We start from the raw sequence: 19303 nt of genomic DNA on the forward strand, positions 1-19303 counted from the left end.
GAAGTTAAGTTTATAGGCCTAAGCTCTTTTGAGTAGGTTGGGTTGTTTCTACCTGCTTTCGGTATGAAAACTACCCTAGCCTCTTTCCATAAGTATGGTTCATACCTGTACTGCATGCATCCCCTAAAGATCGCTTTTAGCCAATGTACGGATAAACAGAGGGCATTCTGTAGCATTGCTGGAAACTGCACACTGACTAGGTCTTCCAATGAGTCCTGGCAGTTGTTCGTCCACTCTCTGTTACTCTTAGATGTACCCATGATCAGAGAACGACGGAATGTTTAGCACTCTCTAGTTTTCTACCAATGCACCCCTAGCTGTGTATAGGGTTATGTCTAGAACGTATCTGGCCTATGTAAGTACTTCCTCACCTCGATTAGCTACCCCTAGCCTACTTTGTAAAATATAATTGAGTAGTGACACACGTCGTTGATTGATGTTGGCACTACCCCAAACCATATTATGGGCATTAGCATCAGCGCACACCACCAAAGCCTGCTTCCTACTGCTGGATGTAGTCGCCAGCCTTTGGAGATCTGCCGTTGGCACTTCGCAATAGTGTGGCATATAGCAGGATGCAAGGAGTGAAGACTCATCCTTGACATCCTTCACTACCACAACCGTCAGATCACCTGTGGAAAGACTTAAATCAATATGGGAAAATAGGCTATAATGTTGTGTAGTTTTGTGACTTCAGCCGTACTTCCTGGACTAAAGCCCTCTCGTAGCCGCCCTTCTTTAAATTGATAAGAAACTCGGCAAAAGCGATCTTACTTTTGTGGAGGTTCACTTGGAGTACCCTTAACTCTTGGTTCTGGACCATTAGACCGACGATCAACTGGGTTCTTTATCTACCTCCTGTAGGACAGGTGAAATAGCCATGATCCCTTCTATGCGTATTTTTGTTGCAGTCCGCAGGGTGGTTGAGGCGAAGGAACAGGCTTTCAACGCCCCATGGCATTTTTCCAAACCTAGCGTACAGAATATCCTCTGCCGCCTTATTGGTCTGGAGGATTCATTTTCGTTGATAGATTTTGCCACGCTTAACACCCTTCAGTCGATAGTTGGCACGTCCGAATTCGGTTATTGCAGTAGCCGCAGAGCATGTTTCGAGTCAACCACCCGTGGAATGGTTACCTTCTCATTCTGACCGCTTCCCACACCCATGTTAGCGTCGGGTTGTCGTTACATTTTAGAATTTTTACTCCGTTAAGCTCCATCAAATAACGGCATGGGTGCGCTCGGGAATAGGGCTTCCAATAGCTTCATTTTCACTATTTTCCACCGTTCCTGTGACATTTGCCCCAGCGGCTTACTGCGGTCTATGAGCACGACGGTCAAATGCCATTTTGCTATCTCATTGGCTGCAACCGATGCATTGGACGTTGTTGGTTTATCCGCGTGCTTGATGTCTAGCTTCCCGGCTACGTCTTTGCACTTCCGTTTTTTAAAGGGCGCCTTCCGTCGATCGCTACCTCTTTGCGCTTATCATTCGCTGGATCCGTGGCATTGCACCAGTTTCTTGTGGTGAAGCGTGCTCGGCCCACTTCAACCACTCCTTGCTTGACTTCTTCCGGGGACCCCTATTGTTGTCAGAGTTGGAACCCTCGGTCGCCTACACAAGAGAGCAAACTCTTTTGGTGCGTTAGTGCTTACAGCGCTTTCTTGGTCAGAACCTTCATGGACTGTGGCACTTGTGCGCTGTAAAGCTTTTTTGGCAGTAGTACACAACCATCGCAATCTGCTCCCGTTGCAGTGAAGGCTCCTAAAGTCGCTGTGCCCGCTGGTGGTAGCAGCCTTGTCTCTCACCGAAGTTTGGACTGTTATCCCAGCCCGCTTCGTTCCCTCCTTGTCCTCCAGATTGAAAAATCGGGGGTCTCTACCCCTAACGTTGTATACCTACCGCCAGGTACCTCATTAGCAATGGCCGTTATATTACCCAGTCACCTAATTCTGAGGATGCATGTACAGCAGTCAACATGAAGGGATGATTGGGAAAATAAATCAGCGTTCGCTAAGATTTGCCTGCCTGCAATGTAATGACTGCCAGGAGTCGGTTTGTAGTTCCTCAGTGGCCAAATTTGTATACGTATCTTCTTAAGGTAGGGGTAAAGTGTGAATGACATTTTAGCTAGCAGTTAGTTTTGGTTGATACATATTTACGCAACAACTGTGACAGTGATGCTTTTTCGAACTGATTTCATCATGCATACATAGATTGCATTACCGAAAACGCCGCCAATCGCCGCTTGGTTGGTAAAGTTCGGATTGGTTGTCATCGGAGTCAACTTCAAGCCTAGGAAACATAAATAAGTGGGAGTTTAACCTGTTTTAGTACTTAGATCGAAGTTTTACATTGCGATTTCCCAGGTAGACGCTTTTACCTTACCGGAATTTAATTGTTTGGATCTGTACGTTTCAAGTATTATTTTAGAAAAGGTTGTCTTCAGTTATATACGAAACAAAAAACAATTCAAATTCATTTTTTCATAAAGTTTATGATTTATATATTTATTTAAAAACTTGTTTACATTACGCTTAGTTATTATATTTTACATCAATAATCTCTCAGAGATGTATCTTGAACGCCAGTATAAGATTTAAAGATGTTTTAGTCCTTAGCATGATTTGTTTGAAATATACGCTTGACAATTATCAAGAATATCATTTTCTTACAATTTAGTATATTATTGGTTCCTTAATTTGTATTGTTTTAAATATGCTTAAGATGTTCGCCAAATTATGTTCTCGAAAATAAAGAATTCAAAATAATTGTATAAGATTAGCTTATAACACTATTTCCATATTCATTTCTTTTTATTTTTTAATAGGTAAGACGTTAATTTATTTTCACCCAAACTTTTCAATTTTTTTTTTTTAACGGTGCAAAATATATGCATATCATTTATGGTTTGTTTAGACTATTTCACGCATTTACATATAGTAGTATGTTGTAATGGTTTTACAGTAGATAAATGCGTCCCAATTGTATACACATTAAACATACAACAGGTCTTTATCGAAAGGCTTCGGTACATGCGAATTTGTTGATTCGTTAATTATTTTCGTCGCTGGTCTCACTGCTAAGTATATGAGTAAAAAATGGATTAAGTCCTTTAACAGCAACACCTAAAGAATTAAAAATTAACTTGCTGGCTTATAAAAATACTTCTAAAGGACTATACCTTTGCCAGCTGATTGATCTTTCGAGTCTCGCCATTTAATAAATGAATCTTGAGGTATTACATCAGCATCGTATAGTTCCCCAAAAAGGTCACTGAGCAAACCTACAAAAACATAATATTATGTGGTGAAGAATTGAAAAAACGTTGCTGAAAACAGGCGTCTCCTACCTCTGGGATGTTCCAACCGTGCTACTAATAGCTGCATGGCGTACAAGCATTCCAATTCAAATTCTTCTTTTGAGTCAATATAGCGTTGTAAAACAGGAATGCAAACCTTTTGGAAGCAGTTCACTTCTAACTTGTAACTATTTTCCCGGTATGAAATCGCGAAATCACATAACTTAGTTGCTAAACTTCTGATAAACTGTTTACCAATATCAAAAATGTTTCCCTAAAAAATATGTATTGTTTATGATTTTTTATGAATCAAGCGCTTAACAACATTACTTACGTTAATGTAATCTATTATGCAATCTGCCGGGGCTTCCTCTTTTAGTAAATGTTCGACGCTCTCTGCAACTGCTGCTATATGGTCGTCTTTAGACCCGTTTATTACTATTGTAGGTTGTAGTTTATCGTTCTCAATGTATTCGAATTTCTGTATTAAATATGAACCAAGTTGTTGAATTATAAAATGGTAAAAATGAAAGTACCCACATTTGTTTGTATAAAACTGTGGACGTCACTCTCAGGCATGAAATCTGTCCATTTGCTATTTGACTTCTTCCACATTGTTCGCGTAAAGCTAGGACCGATTTGACTCAAGCAGTATGCTAGATATGTTTGTAAAAACTTTTTTCCAAGGCGTGAGTCGTCACTTGAGACTTCCTTTAATTGTTTGCTCCACAAATCAGATATTGACATAAGCTTTCTGCTGATTAATGGCCCTATAAAATGAAAAACATCTTTGTTAAATATGTAGGCGGTGTTAACTTATGCGTGATTACCTGTGAATTGAATGATATACTCCCAGAGGTTAGGAATATCAACCGATAAGTCACTAGCTATTTCGCAGAAGTGCTTGTAAGCTAATTTAAAATGTTTAACAGATATAAAATTACTGTGAATTAAATATACAACAACATTGCCCAAATATCGTCTTTGCAGTTTCCCTATATGTCGCAAATGTAAATAATCTGTCATAATGTAAGATATAAGAGCACAGCGTTGATTCTCTTTTACTCGCAGAATGCAGGATTCTACAGAGTTTTTTAGTGTCTTGCTACTCGATCCTATATCTACCATATCTGAAACAACCGATTTAATGACTAGAATATCTTCGTCGTTGAGCTTTTCAAACACAGCCACCGGTGGCTCAATTAGTTTCCCACTACTACTATCCGTTTGTAGATTTGAATGGGAATACGAATCAATTCCGCGTTGAGGATATAAAGATGACCCCGCACCTGTTAACTAAAACAAAAAATAGAGATATTAATACGTATACAAATATACCACGATTTTGAGAATTTCTGTTTATCGGTTATACCTTGGTTGTCCTGTTGGATGACATTTGCTGTTGCAAGTATTTGTTGTGGCTTGATGTCTTCGGTACTGATGACGTAATCAAGGCTGAACGTGTTTGTTGAGCACCTCGTGATGATGAATTCTCTCGCGACGTTTGAGAGGAACCAGATCGTGGTAGCATTCCTACACACAAAAGATATACATACTTTATATATATATATATATTCCTTATAATTCAGATAATACCATAACGGTCACGTTCTATAGATCCTTTGTTATATGAACCTTTATTACGAGGTCCACTTCGATCTCTATCATTACTTCTATTAGTATCATTAAGTGTAGATAAGGCTGCAAAAGAATTCGTAGGTGTCGATGATGCTGTTGAAGATTGCCTTGAGCCATTTGACCAAACAAACAAACCCACACCGCCCATTTTTTTGTTATCAAAATTATTGGCGGTGGACTGCAAGCAACATTATTAAATATAAATTTCACTAAAGTTTCATAGAAGAAGCATACTAACCAAACCCTCCAGTTTCAAAGGATCCAAAACACGACTACCTCCTTTGCTGGTTTGAACGTGCCATGTACTGTCATCGCCATTAGAATTAAAATGCAGGCCGCTCGCACTATTATTGCCACTGTTCCCTCCAATTGGCTGCTGACGTCTCATGCTACTTGTATCTCCTCGTTGACTATGACTGCCTCCGTACCCTGACCGTGCATCGTTGAATCTACCCCCACCTCCGCGTTCATCTCGTTTGCCACCAGAACCTAACGAAGATCCACTAGAACCGCCGCTTCCCCCTCCTGACATCGTTCCAGCATAGTTTAGATATTGTGAAGATAATTGCTCCGTTTTCATTTCTTTCTCTACCTGTCCCATTGTTTTAGGAGCTTCGTTTCTTTTAGATTGCCATTTATCTCGACGCAAATCAATTACATCTTGCAACATAAAACGTACACGGGAGCTAACTTTTGCCCCTTCTTTGTCAGTTTTCGATGCTATCGCTTGCATGCGGTTCATGGTCTTTTCTAACGAATAACAACGCGTTGATTCTTTTGTGTTTATTGGTGTTTGCTCGAATTTTTCTCCAACCGTGGTTAAAAGCTTACACAAACATTCAAGCTGATCTTCCGAATTCGGATTTAACAGAGCGTCAATGCAAGAATTGATAATCTTTCCAGTAAGCATAGAGATTTTAAAAAGTTCTCCGATAAAACGTACTGTGCCACCTGAGCGGCGGCGAATTTTTCGTTCCTCTTCTTCTAGCTGCGCCTCCAATTCTGCTTTTTCAATTAAATCCGTGCATTCTGCTATTTTTTCAATAATCGGCTGCAATTTTTTCTCTTTTGCTATACTTTTCGTAACATTATATGTAAATTCGCGTTCAGTTTTGTCAAGTAATGCTGCGCGGAATTGGGCAAGGTTAGTCTTCGTACCACTTTCCATTCGTTCGTCTCGTCTCTTTACCTCCGAAATCAAACGATGACATAAACGAGCATACGAGACTGAAAAGTTTGGTTCATCTATCGCTTTTTCAAAAACAAGAACCATTACATCTTCCATTTTGTCAGGAGTATCGATTTTCAGTTTAATTATTTCTTCAACTAAAGCATCAAATTTCTCAGGTGTAAGCTTATTTAATATTCCACGGATGCGACGTATGAGTTCTTCTTTTTCGCGTTTTGATTTAGCTTCTGGATCACCCACGACATCACATTTAACCAATATTCGAGGACGCCAGGCATTGTCAGTTTCATTTAATTTAACGTCCTGGTTGAGCGAAAGGTTCACAAGTATCATTCCTATTAATAGAAATTAGAGTTATGTATATTATGTAATACTTCCATAATATTAATACAAAATATTACTATTATCAGTACAAATATTTCAAAATTGTTGTAAAAATTGTCATTACCATTATTGGCTTTTAAGCTCCCACGTCCATGCACTCCTGACATAGATGCTTGCTTATTTCCATAGCCATCGGCTCCGGATACATTTCCAGTAACACCTCGATTAGTGCTTATGGAACTGCCCATACAATGAACACGTTGTTTTGATTGGCGAATAAAAGATGGCATCAAATTAGGCGTAGGTAATATAGATACATTCTTAACTTCAGGTTGACGACGAGATGCTATTGCCTCACGTAATTTTAGAAGTTGTACTTTGTCGTATTGCTTTTTCCCTGATGGATTGTTGGGTGACCACTGACCCTCATTATAGCTAATCAGAAATTCCTGTATTACAGACTGACCAGCAACACTAGAAGCGTTGTTATTTTCTGAACAGGTAATATCACTAGTAGACTCCTCCTCGTTTGCATTCATATTTTTTCCGATGCTAACGTTACAATTTTTAAAGTCATTGGTAGAATGCTGTATTTCCGCTGTTTCGGATGTAAACTTTTGAACATGTGTTGTTAACTCCCCAACCCCACTAGATACGGAATTTTCAATAAGTTGTTGATGATCAGTCTCGTCACACTCATTTGTCCTCTCAAAATGTCTTGATCTTGAACTCTGAGGCTGTACAATTTGAGTTTGAACTCTGTCTTGGTTTTCTTCATGTTCATTGAACGGTGATGTATTCACTTTGGTGTTGTAGTCCACTTTAGAGGTGTCTTCCCAATCACTAGTATTCTGCACTTCACAAGATGATCTCGATGATGATTTCGTCTCAATTTCAACATGATCACTTTCGGAAGATTGTTCCGTGCCACTATCAATATTAGAAATACTTTTATTTCCTTTTATTACATCCTGTGTAAGTTGCATATTTCGCCCTAGTATATCGGTCCCCTGGAGGTGTGTATCATCGATATTCGTTGTAATTTCAGGTAAGCAGCTATCGGCGGAGTTCAAAACGCTTAAAGTTGTTGCAGATTTTTCTAAGTCCCCATCCTTATTAGATTCAAAAGTTTGAAGTTGTTGTTGCAATTCTAAAGACACTGAATCTCTATTAGTACCCAAAGCTACTGCAGAACTTGGAACACTATTTGATGTGTCAACTGTAGTACTCAATGTTTGGCTGGAAATATGTTGCGGTTGTGAATGATTTCCATCTGCAACAATCCTTTCGATACTACCTCTATGAATTACGTCCGCAATAACATTTACATCTGCTGATATTTCCTTCTCTTGATTTACTTTTGTTACCGACAAAGGAGGATGTGACTGTTGTTGATCGGTTTGTAAAAAGCACAGTTGCTGTCGAACACAGTCGGATTTTGCAGAGACAACTTCTTCTATGTGTGATGCTGTATGGGGCTGCTGATAATGTACTTGTTGTTGCAATGATCTACTTGTTGGTAATGTATCACTCGATTCGTTTTCTGAAACATAAAAAACACGATATTTTTATTTTGTGTTATGGGATTTAACGAGACGATTTGAACTCAGGATGATTCTCTGTCTTTCGTGCAAGAAATAACTTGAGTAAAAATATTAAACAATTAAAATACGTATTATTAAACCACAAATTACGAGATGAAACTGTGACTTAAAAAGTGTGCCAAACCCACCCTATTATATGATGTAATGGGATATAGTCATGCTTCTGAGTTAGGAATTACAGTCGAAGGGCTATACCTACTTCCAACTCTTGCGTCTCGCCGCGCACACTGGAAGCGTGAGAAACCCTTGTGTAAGATGCGGTAGCCAACCCGTGTGGAGCCGGTGGTCATGGATAAAAGAGAGTAAGTTTCAGCGTAGCAACACCGACATGTTCGACTTAAGGGTATTGCTAAAATCTAATTGCAACTTCTGTTCACCAGAGGTAGGGCTGCGAGTAAGCGTCGGTCTTAAAACAAGCGGCTCGCTAAATTGGGAAGATGCCGCTGCCCACATGCTGGATGTCCTCGTAAAAGTAAATACTGACATCACTGACGTCGCAGAAATGCAATGAACGGAGCAAGGACGGAGACGACTAAGTCCTCGTTACATTTAATACACCGGTCATAAAAAGAAAGGAGCGCAAATCTGGTGTGGGTGCATCCGGTGGATGAGCACCTAGCCACAATCCGCATGAAAGCAAAATTCTTCTTGCAGGTGTAACACATGCAATGGATGGAGCCATCTTAAGACCTACTCAGGCTTTAAGACACATAAGGAGTGGACCACGAGTTACGTGGCCCATATTGCCCACGCAATACTGCGACACTAGCCGCTACGGCTGTGCAATCTGCACGCAGTTCGCGCGCTGCGCCGCCACTCCCCCCGAGTGGCCAACAGAGGACCTCCACGGTCCCCAGGAGCTCAAACAGGCAACATAGCTCCCACTCTGACTTGTCCCCCCAAGCTTCATCCCGCTCCAATCCTCGTGCGACAGTCTGTTTTGTGTGTCAGACCGTCATACGTCGGAACGTCACATCAGTCAAGTGTAATTCCTACACTGGCTGGTGTCACTTCCCGGCTTGTTCCGGCCTGCGCACCACACCACACCATTACCATTGCTAGCGGTGGTCTGATAAATAGCATAAACTGCGACCTATGTTAACTCTCGCATCAGACCCTCTGCCCATAATTATTTCGATCGAGAAACCTCCCGATTTCGTTTCTGTGGACAACCATACCTTTATTAACTTCAATAAAGCTAACTGGGTCGGCTTCACAGAATTTACTGAAAGCACCTTTAACGCTGTACCCATTCTTACGGACGTATGCGTTGGCGAACGTCGATTCCGCAAGGTGATCGCAGCAGCTACCGCTCGCTTCATCCCGGCTGGAAGAATAGCGGAAATCTGCCCCAAAGGAGCCGTTTTAGCTAATGAGCGCGACACCTTACGCCATGCCGATCCCGGGGATCCTTGAATAAGGGATCTCAATTTGAAGATTCGGCGTATGGTAAATCAACATAAGCGGACGAAATGGACAGAGCACCTGAAGTCCTGCAACTCTTCACCGGTGAGAGTAAGCTTTGGGCTACTGTCAAAGCTTCGTCTCATCCGAAGGACACGACGACCGAGTTGAGGTACAATTCAATGGACATGCCAATTCGGACCCGAAGCAGTGCGCGAGCCATTTTAGACAGCAGTTTACACTGCACCCTTCGGTAGACAAAGCCAAGAGATGTGTTAACCGACGGCTGCGCAAAATGCCAAACGACTGCGCGCCACTTACTTTCACCGATGAGGAGGTTCAGGGTGTCATCAACAAAGCTACATCTTCCAAATCCATTGGCCCTGATGGAATCAACATGCTAATGCTAAAGCATCTAGGCTCGACGGGAGTAGGCTATCTCACCAAGGTCCTCAATCTGTCGCTGACCACTCTTCAAATACCCGATGTGTGGAAAGTCGGAAGAGTGATTCCCCTACTGAAACCTGGGAAACCCGCCAGCAAAAGGGAATCTTATCGTCCGATAACTCTCCTCTCCCCAGTAGTGAAGACACTTGAGGCCTTGCTGCTCCCGACCTTCACTCACCACCTGAGCCTAGCCAGCCACCAGCATGGATTCCTAAAAGTGCACACCACCACCACAGCACTTAGCGTCATAAACTCTCAGATAGTTCGTGGCCTCCACCAGAAACCATCCTGCGAGAGAACGATCCTCGAAGCGTTGGACTTGTCAAAAGCTTTTGACACAGTCAACCACACAACGCTATTGTAGGACATACAGAAAACCACGCTTCATCCAGGGTTAAAGAGGTGGACCATGAACTACCCGAACGGTCGTCAATCATCCCTACTATTTCGAGGTGAAACATCTAAACTGAGAAGAATTAAACAGGGGGTTCAGCAGGGTGGTGTCCTCTCCCCGCTACTGTTTAATTTTTACATCTCGAAACTCCCGCAGCCATCAGATGGAATTTCCATAACCTCGTACGCAGATGATTGCACGATATTGACGTCGGGCAATGGAATCGATGGCATGTGTTCGAAAGTAAACAGCTACCTCTCCGACCTTTCTCATTTCCTCATTGAACGGAACCTCACACTTTCGCCCACCAAAACCACAGCGACCATTTTTACGAACTGGACGAAGGAGTATAGACTTGAACTTAATATTGCAGTAGATGGCTTGAAAATTCCGACTGTAAATAACCCTAAGATTTTAGGTGTAACCTTCGATAGTCGATGCTCCTTCAGTCCCCATACGACCGCGATTATTGCCAAGGTACAGAACCGCAACAAAATCCTCAAGTCGCTAGCCGGCAGCACATGGGGAAAAGACAAAGAAACGTTGTTGGCAATATACAAGGCAATCGGCCGGCCGGTCCTCAACTACGCAACACCTATATGGTCGCCTGGTTGCAGTGGTACGCAGATGAGGAAACTGCAGACCTGCCAGAACACTGCACTCCGGACCACGACGGGATGCCTCCTGATGTCTCCTATCGAACACCTACACAGTGAGAGTAAAACCCAAAGTGATAATCTAGTGGCTGATGTTCAGAGCATTCTGAAGTTATGGAGGGAACACTTATCCAGTCTGCTGAACGGCAGTGAAAGTGTAACATGTGGATATAGCGAACCCGATTCCCAATTGATGACGATAGAATAATAGATGTTCCATTGCCCGACTATGATGAGGTTCGAATAGCAATTATCCGCCTGAATAACTACAAAGCGGCAGATGCCGATGGATTACCGGCCGAGCTATTCAAATACGGCGGCAAAGAACTGGCAAGATGCATGCATCAACCTCGGCCAGATGATTGCAACCTAACTGCCTCTAACGCCACAAAGCTAATACGGCTGTGTAAGCTGACATTGACCAACACCAAAAGCTCAGTCAGGATCAGGAAGTACCTCTGGACCGTATGATACCAAGCGAGGTTTCAGACAAAGAAACTCCTTATCGTGTGATCAATCTATTGCTAGAGAAAATAATACAAGGTGCACAGAAAAATAGAGAAGATACAATCTTCTGTATGATATTGAAATCATTGGCCTTAAGATCCACGCTGTTAGTTCTGCTTTCTCCAGATTGGATAATAATGCGAAGCGTATGTATCTGGTTGTGAACAAGGACAAGACGAAATACCTCGGGTCATCAAACAAACAGTCATCGCATTGGCTCACACGTTACTGTTGCTAGTTATAAAGTAGACAATTTCGCCTAGCTTGGAACCAGCATCATCAACAACAATAATACCAGTCTTGAAATCCAACGCAAAATCCTTCTTGCCAACAGGGGGTATTTTGGACTGAGTAAGCAATTGAAAAGTAAAGTCCTCTCTCAACGAACAACGTTCAAACATATGATGAGTCAGCCTTAGCACTCTTCGAGAGAAATGTGTTACGGAAGATTTATGGTACTTGCGCATTGGCAACGGCGAATGTAATTTGCTAAAGATCTATTAAAGGGGTATTCTACTCTAGAATTTTGAAAAAATCAATTTATATTTTTATTTTTATATATATTTAAAGTTTAGACCCTTACGAACATATCCTCCAAAGGATTTTTAAAAATTAAAATAATTTTAAGAGCTACAGTTACTTTAGTGACGCAGTACCTAGCCCGGTTCGGCCGTGTCGAATTTTTTAAACGCGTTTTTCTCGAGACTACTTTTTTCCACACAGGTACCGGCATTATCTCAAGTTCTATACAACCGATTTACTTGAAATTTGGTGTGAACCCTCTTTATATAATCCTTTATCGTTCCTATAAGCATCGTGTCAAAATTTTTGTTTTTGATATTTTAAAAAAATTCAGGAATTTCAAAAAAAAAAAGCGTAAAAAATGATTATTTTCAGGCAGTCGCCATTTAAAAAAAAAAAATCGTGTTCCCTGAGGTAGGGACTATAACAGCATCCTTACTGATTAAGAATTTCTTTTGGTCTCAGACCACCAGGAGAGTCAGGATCAATGTCACCAGGATGCGACATTTTTTTACACCTGTCTCTCCCACTTTAAAAATTACTTGAAATTCATGCTTCTAGAGTAGAATACCCCCTTAATATTTACAGATTTCATCTATTTCAATTAAACATAAACAAAATATTATATCGCAGCTTGTATCAAGTAAACTAAAAAACTAGTTCCACAAAAAAATAAAAGTATTTTATGCAATACGAGACCGCTCTATACTTTTAATATATGTGACCTGGTCTACGGAAAGGGGGCTTAGGTGTCAAAATTAATGAGATAACGAGAAACTGACGAAACGAGTTGTTTATTTTTAACAGCGGTTTCCCAGAAAACTAGTTTTCGCACGTTAGCTCCCTTTTCGTAGACCAGGTCACATATAATGGTTCCAAAGTTTCACAGAATATTAAAATAATTAAAGTTTCGTTGAAAATCGATTTTTTTAATACAGCATCATATCTCCGAGGCTATGAGATCCCGGCAACGTTTTATTGGTATACCTTTCCAAGCCTCTTTCCCTACTTGCCATAAATCTCTCGAATTGGTTGGTTTCTCTTCAGCTACTTTCTTTACATCTGTCCACAAGTTTTCAATAGAGTTGAGGTCAGGAGACTGAGCAGGTTACCACATAACCTCAACTCCGTTGGCTCTAAACCATTTTTTCGCGCACTTGCTAGTATGTTTAGGGTCATTATCCTGTTGATATACCCTTATCAATGGCATATTTCCTGAGGCATGTGTCAACATTACCTCATCTAATATTTTGACATATGCACTTTGGTCCATGATGCCTTCAATTAAGTGAATTGGACCAACACCACAATGTGAAAAACGGCCGCATACCATGATATGGCATCGTTATGGTTTTTGTGGTAAGCCGGGGATTATATTCTGAGTTATGGGGACGTCGGACAAAGTTCCTAGAGCCCGTACTACCAAATAACTAAAATTTGGATTTGTCTAACCTCAATATGTTTCACCATTCAGACGCGGGTCAGAAGCCATGCTCTTTTGCAAATTGTATGCGGGAAATGTCTAACACTCCTATTATTTTGTGGAAAGCAATAAGAAATGTGTCCGAGAACTAGCAAAGCAGAAGTAGAATAGCAATACTCACAATAAAGATTTGTTTTGTATTTTAAGGCTAGTATCCCGTTATGTGTATCGCTATTGTTTTGCGTCATTTACATGTGATTAAAAAAAGTTATGCAGCCAAACATATTTTTCATATAGGCACTCCCTATTATTTTGTGGACAACTGTACATAGATTTCAATGTCTACGGTTGCTCTTGTACAGAAAATATCAGTCAATCTGTGAGTTATATTATTGAATTTCAAAGCGAATCTTTAAATGTCAGTACCGACCAAGGACGAATTTGTGAACGTTCTTGCATTTCGATCAGAAAAAGAATTTCAGTTGAACAGGTTTTGGTGTGGGATTCAAAATTTGTCCGACAAACATGTGTCTATTATAGAAGTGTGTGTGTCAGTGTGTGTTGTAGGAAGTTTCAGAAATCGAGGTGGCGAAAGCTAAGGAACAAAACAAAAAATTTTTTTCGTGATACCTCACACACGGCACACAGAATGTTTTGATAAGTAACGTTTCGTATAGGAAAAATAAGAGATAAATGGGTAAAAAAAAGGAAGTGCATAAAGCTAAAAAGACTGTAAAGTAAACGACTTAAATAAATATTGAGTGTATCGGCCATTAAGACTGAAGCATTCACGTAGACGTGTCATTTAAGAATTTGGATTTTAGAACTTGGTGCAACGACACAACAAACAAACACAACCAGGAAAATATATGCAATGGCTGTAAAATATGTCAGACCAAAACCCATGTTTAATTTCGTGCAATGACAAATAAAAAAAATTCCAATCCTGTGCCAGCTGTCATTTTACACAAAGACATATTTCACAGTTAAATTGTCGAGGAAGGCAAATTTTTAAAAGCTTTTATAACTTCTAGAAGATCGCAGAAGATGTGCCAATAGTCATGCTAAATAGTGGCTCACAATAATTTGACCGAATATTGGTAGTCGAAAAGATCTTTTCTTTTATGTTTTCAATAGATGTCGTTGCAGTCGTATATCTCCAGTGCTACCAATCACATTGTATCATACCATATAGTGTTGGAAAGGTAAGATTTTAAGCTTCATTTAACAAAAACCAAAGCAAAATAATTAAATTCGGAGAAGGTGAAAAAAAGTTACAGTTAAAAATGAGTGAAAATAATGAAGAAATTCGTTATATTTTGAAAATTTGTATAAAAAAAAGGGAAGAATGAAACTTAAACCACCAATGAAATTTGTGAAGTTTACGGTTGCGATTCTTTGCTAAAACGAAATGAAACCGAACCATTTCTGAAGCGAATGGTAACAGGAGACGAAAAGGGGATCAAATACGACAATAATGTGTGAAAAAGATCATGGTCCAAGCGTGATAAAACTCAATGCAATGCCAGGATTTAGGCCTCGAAAGGTTATGCTGAGTGTTTGGTGGGTTTAGAAAGGAATCATCCACTATGAGCTGTTCCAGCCTGGTCGAACGATTGATTTTACATTTTACTGTCAACAACTGGTGAGATTGAAGCAAGCAATCGAAAAAAAGAAAATGGCCAGAACTGATCAATAGGGCTTCATCTTCCATCAGGACAACACTAGACCACACGTCTTTGATGACTCGGCAAAAACTGCGAGAGCTTGGCTGGCAAGTTTTGATGCATCCACCACATAGCCCTGAACTTGCACCATTGAACTACCATTTCTTTCCGTTAATGCAGAACTCCCATAATCCTTTAATGGAGTAAAGTTGTCTTCAAGAGAAGTCTGTGAAAGTTACTTGTCCCAGGTTTTCGCCAAGAAACCAGAAAAGTTTTACACAGATGGAGTAGTGTCGCTAGCGGAAAATGGCAAAAAGTGGTCGGCTAAAATGGTACATATTTGGTTCGATAAAGTTAATTATAAATATAAAAATATTAAGTTGAAGTTTGATTAGAAATACGAAAAGACTTTTTCCACTACTCTACATATCACTATCTGCAATGGGATTAAAGGAGGGCTACTAATTTCCAAACATTTTGGACAAAAAATTCGCTGTAAGTAGATTGCACTACACAAACTTTCGATTAACGGCATTTTCCTAGTGTGACAAGCTGTTCACTAGTGTGAGTGTAAAATTTCATACCGATATCTCAATTATTACTCCAGTCATCTCCTGAACGCAATAACGGATGAACAGCCGACATCTGGAATCTAATTTGTCTCATCGTCCCGATCATTTTGTTTTACATAGCTCTGTACCCATCTCGATTAGTTTAAGGTGTTACAAGCAAACATTAAAAGAACAAACGTAGTATGCTATGTAATTATAAATTAATATAATTTAAAAAGGCTAAAATACACCTTAAGGTATTTCCCTTGTTTTGATCCCTGCAAATTGCAATAGTATGAACTGTTTGAATGGACCCAACTTGGCCTGGCCCTTCCTTACTTGTTTGAAACTATGTTCATTTTTAATTTTTTTATTTTGATGTGCTTTGAAAAGCATGTTTTTAAGTTATTAAGTTTTATAAAGAAAATACATACATACATACATACAAATATTAAGGTGGAGCTAATTAAAGCATAAAATACTCCATATTAATTCATGTCATCATTGTATTAAAATATCAATGAATCACGATTTAGCGTCTTATTAACTCAATTAGAGTCCAATAGTTCATAGGAATGACGCAATGTTGGCAAGAAAAGAATTCCACTTAATTACTTTACAATAAACAAAATAAAGTACACCAGTAAATTAAATCGTAATGTTTTATCTGCAGTATTAATAAATTTGAGCAACGGTGCATTTTAGAGGGTAGTCAGAATCTTAAAAAAAAAATTTTTTTTTCTTTCTTCATATTTTAGAAACATTCTCAAAATTTAAATCGGACAAATTCTTCGATCGATCTGGATCTGAATTGATCGAAGAATTTTTTAATCCAATTTTTTTTTTTATTATTTAATTTTTTTTATATATTTACTATATTTTTCACACTTCGATGAAGCTCTAGATTATATATTAATAAAACCGTTTTTGTCGGATTTATCTGTAAGGATTAGTGATGGTCACCGTAGAAAACTTGGGTTGGAATTGAATCCACACAAACAGAAACACCATTACTGTTAAAATTATTCATTCAAGTCGAAACCTTACTTAATGATGCTATGTTTTTACCTTTATATAATAATGTCTGACTACAGCAAACTACCATATTGATAAACTTGATAAATTTCATGCACGCAGCTATGCAACCAGATTCAAAGCTACTGAGCAAAACGATTGTAAATTAATGTCATTGAGTTCTGTATATTTCTGAATTTAGTGTTTCTTGCACAATTGCTCAAATTTTTCAAAAAATTTAGTGAACAGCTGGTTTTATCGGAAAACCAAAAAAAAGTTATAGAAAATAAAATTTCTGAAAAAAAGAACGCTCATGCCGTAAAAGGGCTTTGTTTCAGAGATATAAGCTATTTAATAAATAAAAGGAAAAACATAGGTTTTAATGATAGTTTTATATCCAAAACTTGACTCAACGACTTTGTATTAAATTTTTATTTATGTAAACCTAACACAGAATTGTATAAAATAATGCCCCTATTGCGGTTTTCAACCCGACTTGGTCGAATTGAAGTTAAGGCAACCCAACTTCAGATCAACCAAACTCTTTTTCGGTATGGCGAACTTCAACTAAGTTCAGTCGAAGTATGATTGGCGTTGCCAACCTAAGAAAGGGAAATTTGACAGATAGTGAAACAGCTAAAATTTTGTAAACGACATATTTAAACAATTGAATTCAGTTGTCGCTCGCGAAAAAGTGAGTAAGCATATATAATAAACAATAAATAAAAAATGGATATAAGTTTTGATTTATATTACAATGACGAAAATACTGGGGGCAAAATTGATGTGCTACGTATACGAAAAAGCCTTCGTGATCACTCAAATCCATTGGAGCTTCCAAATGCAAAGTAAGCCATAGTTTTTTCAGAATTGAGTTGCTTTTTAATAATATTTGTTGCAGATTCATAAGTTATTTGCGATTAAATAACGTCTGCGAGGAACGGCCATACCTCCTATATTAAAATTATGCGCAACTCTGTGTTTCCTTGCTGACGGTGGTTATCAAAAATGCAGTGGAAATGATTTTAAGATTGGGTTGGCGCAACCTACGATATCTTTAGTAATTAAAGAGGTTATAAATATAATTGAACAACGTACATATTTGTGCCCAATGGATTAAAATTCAAATGACTGAGGAGGAGCAAAACGCTTCAAAAGTTTCATTTTATTCAAAAAGTGCTTTCCCGGGAGTAGTTGGTTGCATCGACGAGACTCATGTTCGCATAATTTCACCAAGAAAAGAAGTGTAACATCTTTATCTTAACAGAAAGGGCTACTACAGTTTAAACGTGATTGTATGTATAAAATCTGATTTACATTAGAAACAAAATGGTATAATTTCTTAAAATTTTTAGCTTTGTGATTATAAAATGTCTATTCGGTATGTGGATGCTAGGTATGCAGGCGCAAATCATGACTCTTTTGTTTTCAATGTTAGCGATTTGAAAGTGCATTTACAGAACAAAATACAGAATAATACTTGGATCTTGGGTAAGACTTTATCGTATTCATTGCTAAATAAGTGGAGTAATGTAATTTCTGAGGCGACGCTGGCTATCCTCTGCACAAATTTTTAATGACGCCTTATCGCTTGGCGGAAGCTTCTTCACCCCAAGCACGCTACAATACAGTACACTCAAAGGCCCGGAATATTGTAGAGCGGACAATTGGTGTACTCAAGAGTAGATTTCGATGTCTTTTATCTGTACGAGGTTTACATTACACTCCCGAAGTGCAGTCTACGCAAATTTTGAATGCTTGTTACGCATTGCACAATATTTGCCAACACTTTCAAGTGGAATCTCCGAAGAAATACCATCTACTTCAAATACTACAATGACCAATGATGTTTTTGGACATAGAAAGAGAAGTTAAAGAGGATACGGCCTGAATAATTCGCAATAATATTATGACTTCCCTCTAAATAATTAAAATATTAAATTTCATTTATTATTTCTAATGTGCTATTTATTCAGGCATATATTTAAATTTTATTTAAATAAATTCATTAAATAACAATATCACTTCTAATTTTTAATGTAAACTTAAACTATGGTACAAAAATATAAAATATCACTTCATCTCCAGAATAATTAAAAATAAAATAAAAAAAAAATATTACTTTGTGTCTTAAATAACCAAAAAAAATTAAAATCTTTGCGAAGATTTTAATTTACCAATTTTGAGGCGCTGCACCTCAATTTGAATTTATTGTTTCCAAATTGTGGCTTTCCTCTTCCTACTTCTGGAAGCTTCTCCATTAACTCCACCAATTTTTCGAATTGCTTTTTTGGTTGCAACTTTATTTTTTCTAAAAATTTATAAAAATATTAATTAAAATTAATTTTAACATTAATTAAAATAGTTATTTTACCTGTCCTCCATTTTTCTTTTTAATATTTTTTTGTATTTGCACGAATGGTGAACTTCAACTGCTATTAAGCAGTTGAAGTTTATTTATATACTAGTCAAACCCACTTGTACAGAGTTGAAAACCGCAATACCAAAAAAAGTTGAAGTTCGATCATACTTCAACCGCAATTTTTTTGACGGATTGAGTTGAAGTTGGCAATACCGAATTTTTAAACTTCGACTGAAATGCATTTGGGTTGAAAACCGCAATAGGGGCATAAGGTTGTAAAAACTTGAATTAGGCACTAT

General features: G+C 38.6%; 1 protein-coding gene across 6 annotated transcripts in view; it reads right to left on the reverse strand.

The window, feature by feature from the left end:
- Window positions 1–2526: 2526 nt before the first annotated feature.
- LOC120779457 (eukaryotic translation initiation factor 4 gamma 3) overlaps window positions 2527–19303 on the reverse strand; it is an 85349-nt gene continuing 68572 nt past the window's right edge. For all 6 annotated transcript variants that reach the window (XM_040111717.1, XM_040111720.1, XM_040111715.1 and 3 more), the window contains 10 exons: window positions 6578–7996; window positions 5179–6464; window positions 4899–5118; window positions 4675–4835; window positions 4133–4598; window positions 3843–4072; window positions 3637–3783; window positions 3354–3576; window positions 3186–3287; window positions 2527–3129 (listed from right to left, as the gene is read on the reverse strand). In XM_040111717.1, the coding sequence (XP_039967651.1) occupies window positions 3056–3129; window positions 3186–3287; window positions 3354–3576; window positions 3637–3783; window positions 3843–4072; window positions 4133–4598; window positions 4675–4835; window positions 4899–5118; window positions 5179–6464; window positions 6578–7996 (4328 nt within the window). In that variant the 3' untranslated portion in view covers window positions 2527–3055. The remainder of the gene's footprint in view (window positions 3130–3185; window positions 3288–3353; window positions 3577–3636; window positions 3784–3842; window positions 4073–4132; window positions 4599–4674; window positions 4836–4898; window positions 5119–5178; window positions 6465–6577; window positions 7997–19303) is intronic.

This window comes from Bactrocera tryoni, unplaced genomic scaffold (genome assembly GCF_016617805.1).
Source record: "Bactrocera tryoni isolate S06 unplaced genomic scaffold, CSIRO_BtryS06_freeze2 scaffold_11, whole genome shotgun sequence".
NCBI lineage: Eukaryota > Metazoa > Arthropoda > Insecta > Diptera > Tephritidae > Bactrocera > Bactrocera tryoni.